The 21,614-nt window shown below is 35.0% G+C and overlaps 1 protein-coding gene across 1 annotated transcript in view; it reads right to left on the bottom strand.

Annotated features, from left to right (window-relative positions):
• Positions 1-5,895: 5,895 nt before the first annotated feature.
• LOC131874856 (probable glutathione S-transferase) overlaps positions 5,896-21,614 on the bottom strand; it is a 39,058-nt gene continuing 23,339 nt past the window's right edge. The window contains exons 3-6 of the mRNA XM_059218782.1: positions 6,433-6,501; positions 6,248-6,325; positions 6,055-6,123; positions 5,896-5,901 (exon numbers count right to left, since the gene is read on the bottom strand). Of these exons, the coding sequence (XP_059074765.1) occupies positions 5,896-5,901; positions 6,055-6,123; positions 6,248-6,325; positions 6,433-6,501 (222 nt within the window). The remainder of the gene's footprint in view (positions 5,902-6,054; positions 6,124-6,247; positions 6,326-6,432; positions 6,502-21,614) is intronic.

The following is a 21,614-nucleotide window of genomic DNA, read 5'->3' as shown; positions in this document are numbered from 1 at the left end:
TAGCTTTTGTTTATTCAAAATCTGAGATAGGTTATTGTATAGGGGCCTCACATGACCTTGTGGGATCAAACAAATCATTCGTATGGGCCCTGAAGTTTGAGAAACAACTCGTCAAAGTTTGGCATTTTTTTAAACTTAGGACACTCGAGAGATGTCATTGCGACGGTAGGGCATTGAACGTTCGGGTGACCTGGGGACCCAACTAGGACCATGCCTAGTGTAAAAATGCCCACTCAGACATGCTCACACTAATGGTTCATAAATACAACAAATAGAATGAGATTTATCGTATCTTGCATATTTGCATTGCGGTCGACTAACGATATTTACATCAACAGAAAAATTGTTTCCTTAAGAAAATGGCTTTTTTTTTCACAATATGAGATAGGTTATTGTAGAGAGGCCTCACATGACCCTGTGGGATCAAACATATCATTTGTATGTGCCCCAAATTCTAAGAAACACCCGTCAAATTTTGACAAGTTTTTGAACTTAGGGCACTCAAGAGATGGCGTTGCGACGGTAGGGCGTTGAACGTTCAGGTGACCTAGGGACCTAACCAGGACCATTACTACCATAAAAAATTCCAACCCAAACATGCTCGCATTGACGGTTCATGGATACAAAAAATGAAATGAGATTTACCCTATCTTGCAACTTTGCATTACACTGGACTAACGATATTTGCATTAACAGAAAAATTGTTGCCCTAAAAAAATAGCTTTGTTTCTTCAAAATTAGAGATATATTATTGTAGAGGGGCCTCACATGAACCAATAGGATCAAATAGACCATTCATATGTGCCCCATATTCCAAGAAACAACCCATCAAATTTTGACAATTTTTTGAACTTAGGGCACTCAAGAGATGGTGTTGTGACGGTAGGGTGTTGCACATTCGGGCAACCTGGGGACCCAACCAAGACCATGCCTAGCATAAAAATTCCCACCTAGACATTCTTGCATTAATAGTTCATCGCTACGACAAATGGAACAATATTTACCCAATCTTTCAACTTTACATTGTGCATAATTGACGATATTTGCATCAATAGATAAATTGCTTCCCTAAGAAAATGACTTAGTTTCTTAACAATTTGAGATAGGTTATTGTATAGGGACCTCACATGATCCTATGGGATCAAACAGATCATTGATATATGTACAAGATTATGAGAAACAACCCACAAAGTTTGATAATTTTTTGAAGTTAGGGCACTTAAGAGATGGTGTCGTGATGATAGGGCATTGAATGTTCGAGCGACTTGCGGACCCAACTAGGACTAGTCCTAGCACAAAAATTCCCACTCAAACATGCTCATGTTGACGGTTCATGAATACAACAAACACAATTCTTGCACCTTTTCATTGCAAATATTGGCAACTTTTGACAACTATTGACAACTTTTGAGAACTATTTACAACTTCTCACAACTATTGACAACTTTTAACAACTATTGACAACTTTTAACAACTATTGACAACTTTTGACAACTATTGACAACTATTGACAACTATTGACAATTTTTGACAACTGTTGACAACTTTTGACAGCTATTAGTCTAACTTTTGACAACAATTGACAACTTTTGATCTCAATGATCATAAAATTTGGTAAAGTTGCCCAAGGCAACCAAATTCAACACTTGGAATTAGATAATACCAATTGTCATTCATAAGTTCTATTGAATTTCAATCCATTAATCCATAACATGCTAAATTATTCAAAACTTGACCATTCATTGAATATACATTGTTCAAAAGTTGTTCAAAACATAACCATTCTTTTCAAATTAATATAATTTTTTCATAACAAAAATTCTTAAGATGTTCATAAAATGTTCAAAGTATGGAGGTATGCACACAATGAACAAATTAGATCGAATATCAGCTCAATGTAGAATAAAAGTCTTACAAAAATGTTGCATATGTACCAACTCAACAAAATGTACAAAAATGACATATGTGCCAACTCAATAAAATGTATAGAAATGACATATGTGCCAAATCATTACAAGTTTTACAAAACTATGGCATATGTCATCTCAAGATCGATATACAATGACCACAACTAACAATACATAACTCTAAAAAATCCTATAGTTGTAGTGGATCATCAAAATTAAGCCTCTTTGAAGTACTACATGGCTTTATAGATGTCTGCAAAAGAACAATTCAAACAATAGGTTAGATTACTTATGTCAATAATAATTTATAGTTGTCAAATTAACAACAAAATAACTATATTGTAGTATTATTTCTCTACAATTGAATTGTTGATTGCCTCATGTTGTGGTTTTTTTTCTTAAATTCATTATGAAAATGATGGTCCCCTTTGATGCTTAGGAGTCCTACCAAATCAGTGAGGTACAAGATTCATGTTATGTTCATATCGTGAAGGGGGATACACTAACTCACCGAGATTAAATCCAAAAGCCAGTAAACACGAACATGACAAAGACCATGAGCACAAGGGAATAAACCCAAAACCACAACGCTAAACACTCAAACAAGAAGAAATGCCATGATCTCAAGCGATTCCACTGAAAACTGCTCAAGGGAATAAACCCAAAACCACTTGACACAGGAGCACCAGTCTAGTTCTTATCGGTTGAGCAGTTTTCAGTGGAATTGCTTGAGATCATGGCATTTCTTCTTGTTTGAGTGTTTAGCATTGTGGTTTTGGGTTTATTCCCCTATGCTCGTGGTCTTTGTCATGTTCATAATTAATGACTTTTGGATTTAATCCCAGTGAGTTATCAATTTCAATATTGGCCCAGTTGATATGTTCTTACCGGTTATTCTAGCAGTGTGTTGAGTGAAGTTGGATCGGGTTGTGGTTGATCTCTGTGACTTGCGGGTTGTGGATTTAAGTTTCTTGTGTCGTGTCTGATATTCCCAGAGGACCGCACATTATTTTACACATTTTGGAAGTTGTTCTTGGTGATTGGAGCCAACATGTTACCGTTACACTTCTCATGAACCGGTTGGTCTTTGGGCTAACTTGATTAAGTTGTTATTATTCGCGGGTGGTACAAATGGAGGTTTGTGAATCATTTGAGAAGACAAAAGTTAGAAGATCGTAAACAGAGTTTAGAGATCAAGTGAAGATGTAGATCTGACGAGATTCTGATCCGGTGGACTTAGGCTGGAAGACTGAGTTTTGGATTAGGGTAGAACCGGTAGACCATTTTCAAAGGCTAATTTGACATGTGGATGATCTGTGGATCTTGTAATTATCCTAGACTGCGATCCAACATGTGGCATGTGTAATTCTTTAGACTGCAATAAGCATTGTTTATATTGTTTACTGGTTATGTGTTCTGTTATGTTAGTGATTGTTCTTTCTGCTATTTCTGGTGTTGTATTACCAGTTATTGACATATTTTGCATGGTGTATTTTTAGGCTGCAAGGTTGGGCTATCCTTTATTGGATCTCCATACCTTGACTTCATCAAGTGGTATCAGAGTTGGTTTGTGAACCTGTTGTTGGACAGAGTGTTGATTGTACACTAGTTGGTTGGAGAGAAAGTTGAGGCAAAGCAAGGTTTGCAGGTAGACTGCCTATCCTAGAGCTTGAGCTTGAGGCAATTAGTGGGTGGAGACTTGAGCAAATTGTTGATTGAGGCAGGTTGCAGTTTGGACCGGTAGATCGTCGTAGAGAAGCAACTGAAAGCTGTAGACAGATCATCAAACCCCCTGAAGTAGTTGCAAGTACCTTCTGATAGATCGTCGAACTAGATCAAGTGATGTGACTCACTTTTCAATTAACCCCGAGAATTTGATGCAGGAGCACTGGTCTAGTTCTTACCGGTTGAGCAGTTTTTCAATGGAATTGCTTGAGATTGTGGAATTTCTTCTTGTTTTAGTGTTTGGCATTGTGGTTTTGGGTTTATTCCCTTGTGCTTGTGGTCTTTGTCATTTTTGTGTTTACTGGATTTTGGATTTAATCCTGGTGATGTATCGATTCTGCTATTGGCCCGGTTGATATATTCTTACCGGTTATTCTGGCAATGTGTTGAGCAAAGTTGGATCGGCTTGCGGTTGATCTCCGTAACTTGTGGATCATGGATTTATGTTTCTTGTGTCATGTCTGATATTCTTGGGGGACTGTGCATTGGTTTATGCATTTTGGAAGTTGTTCTTGGTGATTGGAGCCGACATGTTACCATTACACGTCTCATGAACCAGTTGGTCTTTCAGCCGACTTGATTAAGTTGTTATTATTTGTGGGTGGTATAAATGGAGGTTTGTGAATCATTTCATAAGACAAAAGTTATAAGATCATAGACAAAGTTTAGAGATCGAGTGAATATGTAAAACTGACGAGATTCTGATATGGTGGATTGAGGCTAGAAGGCTAAGGTCCGGATTAGGGTAGAACCGACAGACTGCTTCCGAAGGCTGATTTGACATGTGAATGATCTGTGGATCTTGTAATTGTGTTGTAAGAATTATTTGTATCCTGGTCTGCGATCTGGCATGTGGCATGTGTAATTCTTCAGACTGTAATAAGCATTGTTTGTATTGTTTACCGGTCATGTGTTCTGTTATGTTACTGATTGTTCTTTCTGCTATTTCTGGTGTTGTATTACTGGTTACCGGTATATTTTGCATGGTGTTTGTGTAAGGCTACAAGGTTGGGTTGTCCTTCAATGGATCTCCCTACCTTGACTGCATCATATATATATACACACATATGTATATATATATATATATGTATATGTATGTATGTATGTATGTATGTATGTATGTATGTACATAGCTGACAAAGAAATATAAACTATAAATATATCTACTTCTATCTAAACAAATATTAATAATATAGAATAAATGTGTACCAGAGGCTCTGATGGTTCTCATGTTGTTGGAGGGGTCATCACTGATGAAATAGCTATCGATGTCCCCTGTATGTAAAATGATAAGATTGTAATACAATGAATGTACATGTGCATATAGTCATGAAATTGAGAAAATAAAACAAAACTTATACCTCATACATCTCTTCTTCCAATGCATCATCAGATGCATTCATCATTGTTGTAAACGATCTTAATCATTGCTCTACATGTACAAGACAAAAGATGTTAGACTCGATCAATCTAGATGAATGTGTAATCATAATAATTTGAAAAAACAAAACCTAAATCATGCTACAATAACAAGTGTAAGATCATAAATCTATTATATCTTGATTAAAATTATGCTCAAATGACTGTTTCCGAAGGCCGATTTGACATGTGAATGATTTGCGGATCTTGTAATTGTGTTGTAAGCATTATTTGTATCCTGGACTACGATCTGGCATGTGGCATGTGTAATTCTTTAGACTATAATAAGCATTGTTCGTATTGTTTACCAGTCATGTGTTCTGTTATGTTACCGATTGTTCTTTCTGTTGTTTCTGGTGTTGTATTACCAGTTACTGGTATATTTTGCATGGTGTTTGTGTTAGGGTTGTTCTTCAATGGATCTCCCTACCTTGACTGCATCATATATATATATATATATATATATATATATATATATATATATATATTGTATATGTATATGTATATGTATATGTATATATGTATGTATGTATGTATGTATGTATGTATATAGCTGACAAAGAAATATAAACTATAAATATATCTAGTTCTATCTAAACGAATATTAATAATATAGAATAAATGTGTACCAGAGGCTCTGATGGTTCTCATGTTGTTGGAGGGGTCATCATTGATGAAATAGGTATTGATGTTCCCTGTATGTAAAATGATAAGATTGTAATACAATGAATGTACATGTGCATATAGTCATGAAATTGAGAAAATAAAACAAAACTTATACCTCATACATCTCTTCTTCCAATGCATCATCAGATGCATTCATCATTGTTGTAAACGATCTTAATCATTGCTATACATATACAAGATAAAAGATGTTAGACTCAATCAATCTAGATGAATGTGTAATCATAATAATTTAAAAAAACAAAATCAAAATCATGCTACAATAACAAGTGTAAGATCTTAAATCTATTATATCTTGATTAAAATTATGCTCAAATACATTTTTCCGATTAGGCATTCTCAAGAATGACCTTTGCAAAGTAGAAATCTTAGCCACATGTGACATACCCTAAAAGAGTAACATAATTAATATACACAAACATATAATGTTAGCTTAAGGTTAACTAATCATAATTTAAATGAGATGCATATTCAATACAAACTATAAACAAGATGTGTACAAAGAAGAATACAGTATAGCTTTCCAGGCCAAATGAAATGGGCGTAACAATGGCATCATGAATCTGTGAAAGTTGGTCCATAGTTAACACCTGTCAAACCCCACAAAATGATACATTATAAAGTTAATATACATTATAAAACATTAATTTGAGTTCAAGGTCTTATTCTATTTTGACATGCATTGTAAATTTTTTACCTCTGATGAAGATATAGGTGCAAGAGTTGTGGTAGGTGTGGTGGATGATGTACCAAAATTTGCTACATCCTGAAATGCATAATATTTGCATTAGTTTAATTTGAACTATAATGAAAAATATATTTATATTTGAAAATTTAAAATATTTAATAAATAAAATATTATAAATTCAAATCAAAACACTTGACTAGCAAAGACCTACTACATTAGATCATCTGTGAGGGCCACATCATCTATTCCACCAACCTCACAACTAGCCCCACAATGTGTGCACTCATGGTAGCTTGAAGCATCTACACATTCAATGGTATCTACCTCATATCATACATCGTAGTAGGTGATACACTATGGCCACTAAGAACACTAGAAGTAGATGGTCTAGCCGCAACACCATCATCTACTGTTGCACCATTGTGACCTCCTACACCATCATCTTGGCCAAGAGGATGTGATAATTGTGTCACATGCTAGATGATGGTGTCAAAAAGTGTGGCAACTACTTGAAGAGTCTCCATCTCTATAGACTCCTTCAGGGCTACAAGAACTGTCACATGCACAAAGGGTTTCACAACTAGTGGAACCCGATTCTGGGGGTTTTGTACCCATTGAGACCCTAGTCTATCTTGGGTAGAGCCTATACCTCTACCCTAGAACTCCCTCATATAGTTTTCCCAAAAAATATAAAGGCATCTCAAGGTTATTGCAAGGAGGTTGGTCAAAGACCATCCACCACCTACCCCAAAATTGTGTTTTCCTGGCCACATGATTGCACCAATATATAGGAAACCTGTGTGAATTAAGAGGTAGGGTCTCCTGGGTTCGAGGATTAGTGAAAGGAGCACATATTTGTGCTTTGCTTATTTCTTTACTTTTTACTACATCATATGAGAGACCTTGTGCATAATAGTTGTGACATGAGTTTCTATATGCATCTCATTCAGTGACTTGTTTTAGAACTTTGTCAACACAATCCACCATTGTTTCTAGGCCTTGGGCAAGGTCTACATGGTGTTGGTATTCTGATGCTTTTAGTCTAGACACTAGGTTGCAAATGGTTAGTCTATTTTGTGCCAGTCCACCTAGTAAATCCTCCTATGTGGTTTGGGAAGGGTTTATCAGAGGATTATGAGGATTACAGGGCACATTTTGCTGAGGGGGATTATTTTGTTGAGCATTTGATATCAAATTTACAAAATAAAATAAAATAAATCAAAAGCTAAATACCTATAGTGAAATTCGAAATAGAAAACAATAAAAATGCATAAATGAATTGTAAACTCACCTCTCCGATGATGTGGTATCTTGATTTGGCTTATAGGGCTGAAATCATGATCAGGTTTCATGCATTGTAGCTTGGTTGTTTGATGTTTTTGGTGGAGGCCACAAGTGGAATGGTCCTAGTCACTTTTTTTTTAAAATTATAATCAGAAAAACACAATTGAGTTATTAAAACTAAAAAAATGTGATTGGGTTAGTAATAATATTAATAACCTGATTGGGTTATGGTTTCGATTTTCCTGATCGTAACCCGATCGAGTTATTTTATTTTTTAAATAACCTAATCGGGTTATGTTAATTTTTGTTGTTTTTTAGATGGTGGCCACTTTTTTGTTTGCCATCTTGGTGCACTTACCCGTAATAGAAAGAGTCCATACACATCATGAATTGTTGATCCAACCATCGAGACCTATGGCTATGCCTCACATAATTGTAAAAATCTAAAATAACATTGACTTCTCTTGTAACCAACTCACATCTAGAACCTTCACCTCCACTCATTAACTTGTATTTCACCATTTAATATCTCTTTCTGAATTCATGTTCGTTGCCCTCGTGAAGGAATAATACGAACTTTGACAAACAACCACATTGTAAACACTTCTTATTTAAACAATCATTTTATAGAAAAATCAACCATTATCTCTAACACATAAAAATTAATCTTTAACAAGTCCCTGAATGCAGAGATTACATTAGTGGCGAATATTCGCCAATGGTGAATTTTTCACGTCGGTGACCTGGGAAATGGAGAATATTTTGTACCGACTAGGGGTGGCCATGTTGCCAGAACATTATCAATTTCCATCAAATTCATGGCCGGATCTCCATATGTTTTATGTAATTAAATGTTTCTATGCGAGGATTTCGCCAATACAATATACAATGGACACATGGTAAATTTAATTTTTTCACCTATACTCTCCGAGGTTGCCTTAATAGATGACCATAATTCCCCTAAAGGCATATGAAGATTTGTTAGCCAGGAGGAGCCAATTCACTCGACATTTTGCCGATGTGTGTCTCCATTCACCCCAACTTTTGCCAACTATATTGTATTTGCCAATTATTTGGATGACCCATAATCACCTCAAAAATTACATAAGTTGTGTAATAGTTACACGAGATTCGCCAAATATTTGTATACGATATAAAATTCCCATGGAATTCACCATATAAGGATTGGTATAAATGCATTCAAATATCAGATCTATCTTTACATAATTTGGTGGGTTCTAGGCTCTAAATTCTTATCAACAACGAAGTTTTAGACTAACGAAAAGTCATTGTTGTTGACTGCATTGGCGACAGCTAGTGACCTAAAGGTGAGCGATCATATTTTTGATGTATTATAATATTATTCTGAATCTATCTATATTTGTCTACACTATTGAGTTCATTCTTATTCAGTGGGGACCCGTCGGTGCCAAGTGGTCAACCAGGAGATTCAGACCTCAGACATCTAGATTGTAGGTCGTAGGGCCAATGAAACATATCTTATACTTTATAGTCTATTATTGCTTCTTCAATAAATTGATATTTTTTGGCAGTCTTTAATTCGTTGGAGATGTCAAACAGGAAGAAGGGTAGGAAACTTGAATGTGGGGAAGGCCATGAGAGGCCAACAAAAATCAGAACGTTATCTTCATACTTTGGCTTTGGAAAAGATTGTGGTGAAAATCAGGAAGGTACATTATCACAAGTACAAGTACAAAATTCACAACCTACACCGCATGTTGAAGATGATGGTGAGCCTGATATCTCAGATCAGGATGATCTTGAAGAAGATTATCAAGTAGATGCCCAAGTTAGCCAGAATGATATAATTGACTTGGGTGATAATGCCATTGATGATAATGCACGGAAGGGGAAAAAAAAAGCCAGATCAAAAAAGGATCAACCACAATCAAAAAGGGACCGGGAGTGGGATATGTCAGTGAGGAATTTTCAAATTAATTGGGCATCAAAGTATCCATTCATTGAACCAATGGAGAATCCAATTGAAGGCGAGCCTCTAATAGAATGCAGGTGTAAGATTTGCACTTGGAAACATAACAAGGAAATTAGATTGCAGCTAAAATTTGACACCATAAAAAAACATATGGGTAAACTTTATGAAAACAAATGATAGACGAAGTTGAAAAATTAGTGATAAGATGGAAAACAAAGGAGTAATGTAAGCATGTGAGGAATGTCGAAGAGTATTATTTTCATGAGAAAATACAGATGAAACTTGCTGAAGTTAAAGGTTCTATTGAATCTAGTTTTGGAAAAGCAATGCAAATAGAACAACTGGGAAAAGTTGTTCAATTAAGCATTGTTTTTTATATTTTGAGAAGAGGGTGTGCTATGATAGATTTCCCATCAATTAATGGTTTATTACACTTTTTGAAAGTTCATAACTATCCTAATAGACATTGGTTAGTAAACAATGGATGGGAATGGGCAAGTTGTTTTGCTGAGGTTGAAAAAGAAGATGTAAAAGAAAAAATAAGAGACTCAAACTTTATTGCATTTCTTTAGACGAAGTTACGGCAGTAGACAATACTTCATGGGTATGCATGCATGTTTATAATATACAAAATCATGCCCACCAACCTCATCTACTATCTGTTGCTAAAATGAAGGAGAGTGCGACAATGGAAAATTTATTTCAACTAGTAAAGAGAAGTTTAATTGAATATGGAGGTACGGATGACATGACGGTTGCCAAAAAATTGGTGTGTGTTGGAACAGATGGAGCTTCAGCAATGCAAGGTCACAGGAACAGTATTTGTACAAAGATTGAAACTTCATTTGTACCATACATTACTGCAATTCACTGCATGGCTCAAAGAATGAATCTAGCTTTTGGAATTGTGAGCAAGTATGCTTTGGTAAAAAAAATTGAAATTTTAATCAAAGAGCTCTACTCACACTTCTGTCGAAGTCCCAAGAAATTTATGGAATTTCAACAGTTTACTGATGGAATAACTGATGGGAACAAGCTTCTCAAGGATAATGATACTAGATGGATCTCTTTAGATGGTCCAACGCATCAAGTTTTTTTGAAATATCCATTCTTGATTGGACTATTTCACACAACTTGCGATGAATCAGATCAACCAAAATTTCCTGACCTTCTTCGAAGGTTAAGTAATCTAGAGACACTCTTAACTTTAGCAGCTCTTCTACCCATGCTAGATGAAATGAGGAATATTATGAAGGTTGCCCAAAAAAGAGCTTTGTATATTGCAGAATATGCTATGCTGCGTAAGATGACATGCATGATCCTCGACAATCTCTATCGAAATCAACCAACACTATCTGATGAAAAATTTGTTAAGTGGCAGACACTCATAGATTTGAACAATCCTGATAAATTTTTACAAATTGGTGAAAATGGGGAGGTATGTGCTAATGTACGGGGAGTTGAGATACCAATTCACTTCTATGCCATGGTCGACCTCGAGGAACTAGGAAAGCGCCCTAGGAAGCAACTAGCAAGAGTTACAAGAGAATATTTCGACAAGGTTGTTGAGTCTGTAACTACTTTTATGAATAAAATTGCCTATGATCTTTCCTCACAAATTAGAAGCATGATTCCTTTTGACAACCTACTCGAAGCCATGTCTATTGTGTTTCCTTAATATTGGAGCCTCAACAGTGTAGCTGATTTTCGAAGTAAGCTATTGACTTTGATAAAACAATTTTGCATATCCAAATAATTGAATGGGGTAAATATAAATGAAATATTACACGAAACTCATCTTAGAGATAAATCATCTTGTTTTTCATACACTATGAGGGAACAATATGGCATAATGGAGAACCCCCACGAAGAGGGATTAGTAATAAGGCTTTGGAAATATATAGCTGAGAACGCAGTGTTGCATGATTCAATGCCAAAATATTTGAAGCTTTTTGATTTATGTCTTACCATGATATTGGGTTTAGTGGAAGATGAGAGAGTTTTTAGTGCTTTGGGGTTCCTAAAATCAAAGCTATGAAACAAACTAGACAAAAAATTGGAAAATTGCTTGAGGCTCTATACATCTAGGTATGATGTCCACACTATTCCTTACGATAGGGCATTGCAAATTTGGAGGTCCAAATGTGAAAGAAGAGGTCTGGGTAACACTTCAAACTAAATTGCCAGTGGGACTATTGACTCATGTACTGGACCTACTGGTAGCATTGAGATGCAGTTCAACGAAGGTATGCACACTCAGAGTGAAGAAAACACAGACAAGAATCAAGAAACCTTTGAATTTGATGAGGATGAATGGCAACTGTAAGAGATTGGTATTTATTAATCTTATTACTATATCTCATCATTCATATTACAAAAGCATATTATTATGGTTGATAACTTGATGATATTTTATGAGTCTGTCAACTTTTTGCAATTAGAATTTAATATTGATTTGTAATTGTATTTTTCAACTTTCTATTTCCAGATTTAAAATAGCATAATAAAAGACCATAATGTGTTTATTGATACATAGATTTTTATTTAGACATGTTTGAGAACTTAGATTTTCATAATTCTTTCAAAATATAGCCATATGATACAATTCATTCAATACACCACTCTGTGTGATTCTCCATGCAAAAGTCAATACAAAGTTTTAGAACCCTTTGCAAATGACCCTGAGTTCCCTTTTATAGAAACAAGGGAGCAACAACAACTTCAAGTCGATTTGCAACATGTGAAGACTCAACATCAAAATCACAAACTCAGGCTTCAGCACAAATTTACATGGCCATCACAAGTCGGATTAGCAATTTAACAACTGCTACATGTCTGATGTCTCCTATTCAAAAAATAGAGTTCAAAATTAAATATTAATTCAAGCCATGATAAATTAAATATAGATAATAGCAGTGCCCAAAACCTAGTAATCAGAAATAGAGAAATGCATAAATGTTAAAACTTGGGAGAATTTGAGAATACAAATTTACAGGCTGAAGGTTTGCACTGTGCATCATAGATTTATAGGCTAGATTATCAATAGCGAGTGCTGGTTTTTTCATATTCATAAAATAGAGTTATTCCAAGCGATACCAAATTCCAAACAAAATAAACATAAAACCTTGAAATTAAGAATAAAAGCAGAAAACTGTGCAATACATACTATGATTCTTAAGATTTTTGTGCCAGTTTTTGTAGGATTCTCCACTCTTCGTCTAATGGAAGGTCAATATTCTTTAAACTATGGAAAGCCAACAGCAACTTCGTCAACAATCCATATTTAGAAGAGTGACTTGACATCACTATTTCACCCAATACTGCATTTAGAGTTATAAATGGTTGGATGAATTCCAGAAAGCTTTGGGGAGTTGTGTTCTTAGGAAGCAAGTCTAAATCAGACTTCATTTTTATCTCCATGTTTTTTTTGTAAGCTTCTTTTCCAATGAATTTATTTGATGGGTCAACGGTCTTAGGCAAACCAAGTTTAGTCAAAGTAGTTATCTTTTCTTGCAGCTTCAATATCTTTTTGCCACATTTATCCATAACTTCTAATGTTTCCCATAGTTTTTGTCATTTTTGAAGGATAGATGATGTCTTAAATGTTGCATCAATGCAGCTCTTAATTCCCTTGGATGCCAAATAGCTATCACTGGTACTATAGACTAATTGCAAAATTTGTTTTGCCATATCCTCTTTTGAATAAACACGTATGCTCTTCTCAATGTGCCCTTTGATTTTCATATAAATTAATCTTAGACTTTCATTCAATTCAAATCATTCACACAACTTGTCACTCCTCTGCATTATTTACCCCCAAATTTTTTCTTCTATATAATTCGTTGTATTTTTCATATTATCTTTCAATCTATCCTCTAAAGTTTTAATTTTATCATTTGCACTGTGTAGGTGTTCTTTCATTTGTGCGCATTTTTTTATTTCTTCCTCTACTTCCTCTTCCAAATGTTTTTTTTGTTCCTTCTCATGATCCAATAGGTCCTGCATTTTTCTTATTTCGGCAGCAGTAGACTCATAACTTTTGTATAATTTTTGAAAACTGGCTCTATCCTCATCAATTTTTTTACTCCTTTTAGCCAACCTTCAATTCTACATCCATCTTTTCCTGCTCTGCAATTTCTACTGTAGAGCCCAAATTTTTTATCCTTTTCTGTAAATTATTGCACTTGTTATATGTTGCTTTCCTCTTTGTTTTTTCGTTTGCCAAGTTTGCTTGTAACTTTTCTATTTTTTTCTCAAGTTTATTTTTTTCTCTCTCCACCTTTAGCAGTGAAGTGTAGACCACTTCGTTAGTCCTTTTTGACACACTAATTTTGTCCACATTATGTACTTTGGAAAATCCCATTTGGAGGGTGCTAACTTGAAATTCAGAGGGATCTATCTAACTGTGTGGTGGATTTTTATCTTTAGTTGGGGGCATAACAACCATGAACTCCATCATATCTTTGTGTGGGTCATATATTGGAAATACCCTGTTCCTTCAGGTTGTTCGTCTAAAACTTCAGTCAAGGCAACCCTATGAAATGCTCTCTTTTTTTCTTTATTTGCATTTTTTGTTTGTTCAAATTTTTCATAGTAATCATGAAATTGAAAATCTAGGCTTGCTGAAGCAATTGAATGTTTGAAAGGTGCAATAGGAATAACAAAGGCTCCAGTTCCACCTATACTTGTGGTTTTAACTAATGCATTAGTAGGATTACCAACAACCATTCCTGATTCTGTCCAACTGTCACTTTCATGTGTAGTTTTTATAGTCTTTTGAGGGGTCTGATCTGAAGCTGCAAATGATAGATTTGTAGTGTCAGTGGCACTTGATATAGGATTTTGAATAGTATGAGTATCTACCACTAGTGGCCTCTTGCGAGAGATATTTTGTTGTTGCTTTTGTCCAACACCAAGACAACTAGTATCCATAGTAGTACCCATGCCAACCCCACCAATCACAATGGCACTTGACTAAACACTAATAGGAATACTATCCCCAGATTCCCCACCAGTGGCAGTGGCACTTGATTCACCACCAATGGGAATACCATGATGTGGTGGTGGTTGTGGATTTGAACCTGAAACAAATGCAGGTGGACCTTGAGGGTAATGAGTAGTACCTTTTTGTGATGAATAGGAAGAATCAAGTCCAATGATTGGTTTAACAGGAGCTTTTAATTTTGAATTTGAATGAAGTTGTACCTCGAGTGGATACCAAATGCCTTCTCCTCTAGGACCTAGACCACCACCTTCAAAACCCATTTTTTCCACAATGTTTTTGCCTTTGCTATATTTTTCTTTCATGGAATCTTTGAATCCACCTAATATTTTAGGGACTGTAGTAGTTATTGGAGTGGGCTCAACCTCATACTCATTATCATCTTCACTCCTGTCATATGTTGTTGTGGGATGCTCCATATTCCACAATTTTCTAAACTCCTCATTCTCATCGATGGACTCAAATTCTACACTAGTCTTTGGTTCACCGAGATTCTTCCTCATAGTCCAAAAATCATTTATTTTGGTTTGAGTCCAACAACTTTCTTTACATTCTTGCAAAATTGTTTTGGGAATACATTTGTTAGATGGATTAGCAGATTTTTGGTAGAAATTATAGGACCTCCTATTTTGGATGCCCTGGCCCTCCTCTGTTGTCCTTTGTGTGTGCAATGCCATAATTTGTGATGACATTTCTTTTGTTGAAATGTTATTGTTAGCGACAATTTTCTCCATCTCTTTTTTTACCTCATCCTAGGAGTCCATGTTTCTAAGCTTTTCTAGCAATGGTTTACTTTCATGTTGACATAACACTGAAGAGTTCCCATTTTTCTTAAGCCTTTTTTGAACTACACCGATTGGATCATATTGCTAGAGACCCTCATCACCAAACCTAAAAACTGTCAAAAAATCATGTGCCACATTGAATGCTTTTCTCTCAAATGTGAACCCTCCACATGAGAAAGGCAAGGAAGGAAATATGCTCTTCTTTTGCGGACCATGGAAGTTCCTATCTGTGCTCTCAAAACTATCATACATATTCCAATGCAAATACCCTCTCTGTCACATGTATTGGAAGTCTGTATGGTTTTACTATTGATCTGTAAAACCTTAACATGGTGTATTCTTCCATGAAGAACCAGTCAGCCAATTGTATTTGAATTCTGAGTTGAATGCAATCTCTACAAGACACAAGAAATATAGGCATTGGAGTGCTTGTAATTTCATTATACATTGGTGCCAAAAAGAAGTCTACAAAATGGTTGTAGTTCTTTCTATTATCATGCATCCTTATCTTTGGTGTCCATTCATATATTGGACACTCTATTCTGTTTTGAGTCTTCTCATCAATCTTATAGTTCATAATGTGAAGATTGTTAGTCTCGAATATTCCATGATACTTGGATAGGAGATAGCACAAGTAGGATGAGAACCTAAATGTCTTATAGGAACCTTTTTTGATCATTAGTAATTCTTTTTGCATGGATTGAACAACGTGCTCAACAAAATTATATGTTACTAGCTGAGTTACACAATGGATATTAAAAATAATTTCAAGAAGACTAGCACCCACTTCCCTATCATTTTCCAATCCCAGGAAAAATGTCAGCAAGGAAATAGTATCTCGAACCCATGGAACAAAAATATTAGAATCATAAGGAGGCTTATGATTCTGATCCAATGAAGTACCACACATTATTAGAGCTCTGATAAATGAATCTCTATGACTTTGATCGAGACTCTCATAATTCTCTTCCAGCTTTCCTAGGTCAATGTGGACGTTTGAGTTTTGTGCTTCAAACCCTAGGTTCAACAAACGAGCAAATTCTCCCATGTTTATGGATATAATTTCCTCTTTTGTATTTTTATTGACAATTTCTTTTTTATCTTCATGATAATTTTCAGCGTAGACCATGACAAAATCAAGGCAAGGGAATACTTCAGGTAACACCATGCTTCCCAATCTAGCATCCCACAATGCGATTTTATTTGTTCTTTGTTTTAACATTGTGTTGAAAATAGTAAATTTTTCCCTGGTTGGATCTACCACCTTACTAGACAATGCATATCTAATATCTATGATACACTTTTCACCATGGATAGCAGGGTCATAAATATCATGGTATTCATCAGTGAAACCTGGTGTTTTAACCAGTTCAGTTAGGTACATTTTTTTTTCACTTGGCTTCCTGTTGAACTACTGCTTCTCATTTTCCCCATTGCTGCTATTGTTAATAATTCAAAATAATGCTAGATACAAGCCTAAAAAATGCTAACCCTCAAATTGAACCATGAGATTAAAAAAAGTAAAAAAGGCAGGATGTAGATGCTCTAGATTTTACCCGAAATTTCTATTTCACTAGATTGGCGCAAATAGTCTCTGTTGCAACTTGCATTCCTCAATCTAGTAGCCATTTTTGAATCTCCCTCGATTCAATGGTTTGTCCATGAAATGAAATACAATTATGATTTATGAGTCACTTATTTTGAAAACACTAAAAAGTACAAAAGTAATACCTAAAGGGAAAAATATCTAGAAGCCTGTTGTAATTTTATTAATTATTATTAATATCTATTCGCCGCTGAAGGACAAAACATTCATTGCTTCAGTCTAAATTTTGAGGACATTAAATATAAAATGTTCAATTTCGAGCGAAGTTCTCACAAATGTGTTCACTTCCCACATTTGGGCCGAAATCCACCCTAAGTCGTTGATCTGTGTCCATCCAACAAACGATGGTATCTGTTGTCAGTTGTCATGGGTCCCATGACTTTTGCCATTTTTTGGGAACGTCACCACACTCGAGTCACTTTTCTAGACTGTTTTTTAAGTCTTTTTAATCCTTCAACTTCCACCCGAAATAGAGATTTATCAACTTAATTATATTTAATTAAATGTAAAACATTCAATTCCGGGCGAAGTTCTCACAAATATGTTCACTTCCCACATTCGGGCCAAAATCTACCCTAAGTCATTGATCTATGCTCATCCAACAGATAATGGTATCTGTTGTCAGCTGTCATGGGTCCCATGACTTTTGCCATTTTTCGGGTATGTCACCACACTCGAGTCACTTTTCTGGACCATTCTTTAAGTCTTTTTAATCCTTTAACTTCTACTCGAAATAGAGCTTTATAGACTTAATTATATTTGATTAAATGTAAAATGTTCAATTCTGAGCGAAGTTCTCACAAATGTGATTACTTCCCACATTCGAGCCGAAATCCACTCTAAGTCGTTGATCTGTTCTCATCCAATGAATGATGGTTGTTGTTAGTTGTCATGGGTCCCATGACTTTTGCCATTTTTCGGGCACGTCACCACACTCGAGTCACTTTTCCGGACTATTTTTTAAGTCTGTTTAATCATTTTCAACTTTCGCCCAAAATAGAGCTTTATAGACTTAATTCTTTTTAATTAAACGTAAAACGTTCAATTCCAAGTGAAGTTCTCACAAATATGTTTACTTCCCACATTCGGGCCAAAATCCACCCTAAGCTATTGATTTGTGCTCATCCAATAGATGATGGTATCTGTTGTCAGTTGTCGTGGGTCCCATGACTTTTGTCATTTTTCGGGGACGCCACCACACTTGAGTTACTTTTTCGGACTGTTTTTTAAGTCTGTTTAATCATATTCAACTTCAACCCGAAATAGAGCTTTATAGACTTAATTATATTTAATTAAATGTAAAACATTCAATTCCGGGAGAAGTTCTCACAAATGTGTTTACTTCCCACATTTGGGCCGAAATTCACCCTAAGCTGTTGATCTAATTGAGTCTAATCCTGTTCTCTAATTGAGTCTGAGAATCTTGAATTTTCTTCAAATGACCTTAGCCTTGAGTTTAATAATGTGGTGAATCTTATTGATAAACCTACACCTCCTAAGGACCTATGCAATATGCATTACCTTTGATCCTAGTGAGACTATTGAAACACCTGATGACCCACTATATATCACTGCAAAGATCAAAGAAATACTCTCACGATTCGTTCCAATATATATATGTATGATATATTGATCAGATTCATAAAATTTCATCATTTTGAATATAGAAAAAAAAAAAAAAACCATTGTAATTGCTGGAAAAAACAAGCCCACCAAAGGGACTAAAAAAGAGGGTAAGCTGTCGATTATCATATCAAAAGTATATTAAATAGTCTTTTTTTTCTATTACAAAGATAGATTATAAGATCAAATGAGTGATAGGACCAAATAAGCGGACGTGCCTTTCTTCATAAAATACCTAATTCATTGGGTGTTTTGTAAAGTAATTAATTACTTTACTTTGTTTGATACAAAACAAATGGTACCAATTACCACATTGTATATTGATACATATAAATGATAAAATATATCCGCTTCTCAATTCTATTTTTTGAAACTATTCTAATAATATATTCACATCCTTGGTTCTCTTCCATGAAAGCGATCCCATCTACCATTCATAAATGTCTCAAATTTCTTCATAATGACAAAATCTTAACTATAAATCATAGCATGTACCAACCCACGCATGCACTAGTTCAAAACTTCAACAACAAGTAAGTTGGACTTTTAATTCACTTGTTTTTTGTGAGATAAACATCCTTTTTTTTATATTTATAAAATTATAATCAACCATAATCAATGTACAAATAATTAATGGAACGAACTAGATTTTTTTTATATTAAATATAGAGGAAGAAGCATTACATAAAAAAGATCACAGTATTAAATTTATTTCCATTGTTTAACAAAATATTGAAATAATGTAGCTCATAGACAAAAAAATTTGCAAAACTATCATTAATAAAAATGAAATAGAAAGCATTTTTATATCCATAAGAGGCAAACTGAAACGAACTGGAATTTGCAAAATTATCATTAATATTTATGTTTCGGAAATTTACAATTTTTACATGTCTAAGACTTGAGTCCCTCAAAAAATTTAAAGCCAAAATGAGTGAGCCACCGAGCCTATGAGGTTATGAGGACATAGCCAAAAAAAAAAAACTACTAGGAGGCCGAGGTTAGGGCACAGGTAGTGGATGGTTTACCCTAAGAATCTGGCCCTCCCTCCATGTAGTATTCTTCAGACAGTATAAGCTAAGAGAATTCTTCAAGCCAACTGTAGTTTGGAAATTCGTCCAAGAGCAACCATTTTTGGAGAAAGTCCCTGCCAATCGACGCCCATTTCCTATGACGTGTCAACTGCTCCGCATTTAGGTTCAAAAGAAACGGTTGCTTGGCCACTCACATTGTTTGGTTAGGAAGGAGAAGCTTGGTTAATTCACTCGCCCAAGGGATCCCCACCCCTACTTTTACAAGGATGACAACAGTAATGTCATCTCCAAGGAAGTCTTTCTTAAACACCTTCCTTAACAACATCAACATATCGACCTTGTCTCCTTCGAGGTCCAAAAGAGACGCCAAGAACCGGGATGTAATGTTTGTGTTAACACGGTATCTATTTTCGTTACGCAAAAAGTCTCTATCCAACACCATCCTCACAGCCTCATTGGTGAACATCCCAACCTCCTTGCAGACTGATTGGAGGTTTGGGTCTTTAACAGAGCCCTAAAAGGCCTTCTAGTCCTCCGTAGAAATGTTTCTCAAGCGGATAGGAGTGTCCATCTTGACAAATCAAATTACCAAATTAAACAACCTGAGCCTATAGACCTAAACGAGAAGCAAAATTTAAATACTATGAGCTCCAACGATTTATCTACCAAACGGCAAAGGCTAATTGAAGATGAAAGAAGCAGAGATCGTATATAAATAGTTGAAGCTCTTGATTGTAATAATTACTTATCTAACAATATTAATTCCTTTAATTTTTTTTAAAAATTTCATATATCTTTGCAAATCTTTCCCATAAATGCACTAGTGTGCGAAATTGGAAATGACTATAAACCAATACCACATTGGAAGTCGTGGGCACATAGTGGATTGCAGTTAGTGACTAGACATATATTAAATGATCAACATTATCGATCATGACATTTGATACATTTCTATTGAATCCAATTCCATTCTGGGCACTTTCTGGTGAACTATGTTCTCTTCAAAAAATTGGGCCGAAATAAAACTTCAGCCATTGATCTACGATCATCGAACGGTTTAAAATCATTGATGGATTTTAGGTACGTGTCACCCTTCATGTGTCAAAAAGGTTGCGCTTATCGATACATCATGCAGAGTCTGGACTCAATGTGATGTGATGTGCCTTGTCTATTAATGGCAATGAATTCATGAAATCACCAATAAAATATATATTTTTATAAATATCAAAATATTAGCCAAACAAATTAAATAATTTTCAAGCGGTGGAGAAAAATTGTCAATACACTTAAATAATTTTTCCTTTAGACTAAAAATTTTCGCCCATACAATTATATATTTGTTCCTTTAAACGAAAAATATTCACCTCCTACAATATATATTTTTCCCACAGAACAAGGTATTATTCGCTAGAATTTTATGTAATTTTCGTACCCTAGGAAAAATTCACCAATACAAAATAATTTTTTTTCCTACTTTGAAAAAAAATTTCGCCATCAATATGAAAATTTCCCCCAAAAAATAATGTCTGATTTGCCAAGATTTTACACTTTTGCCCCGAGGGTGGTTTCTTAAAGTTATCCTTGCTCGAATGACTTCAAAAGTTGCATTGCATCACACTCTTGCAAGATTTGGCCAATATGCAAAGTAAAATGAATATAGCATAATAGTTCATGATACATTGAAAACTCCACATGTTAAATTTACAACAAGTATTACGAATTTTAAGGAAAAGCCCCTTGCGAGATTTGCAAAGTTGGATATGTTTTACAAAATTGTTTGTACAAATACAACATTTTTTGGCTCAAATTCCAATAAATATTTAAGACACAGTGTGTGGTTTTGATTGTCAATTCTTAACTTTAAAATATCCTTTACATTGGGTGATACTATAGAGTTGCAATA

This window comes from Cryptomeria japonica, chromosome 4, assembly GCF_030272615.1.
Source record: "Cryptomeria japonica chromosome 4, Sugi_1.0, whole genome shotgun sequence".
Lineage (NCBI taxonomy): Eukaryota > Viridiplantae > Streptophyta > Pinopsida > Cupressales > Cupressaceae > Cryptomeria > Cryptomeria japonica.
Note: the sequence above shows the minus strand (reverse complement) of the source record. Positions and strands in the feature narration are given on the sequence as shown.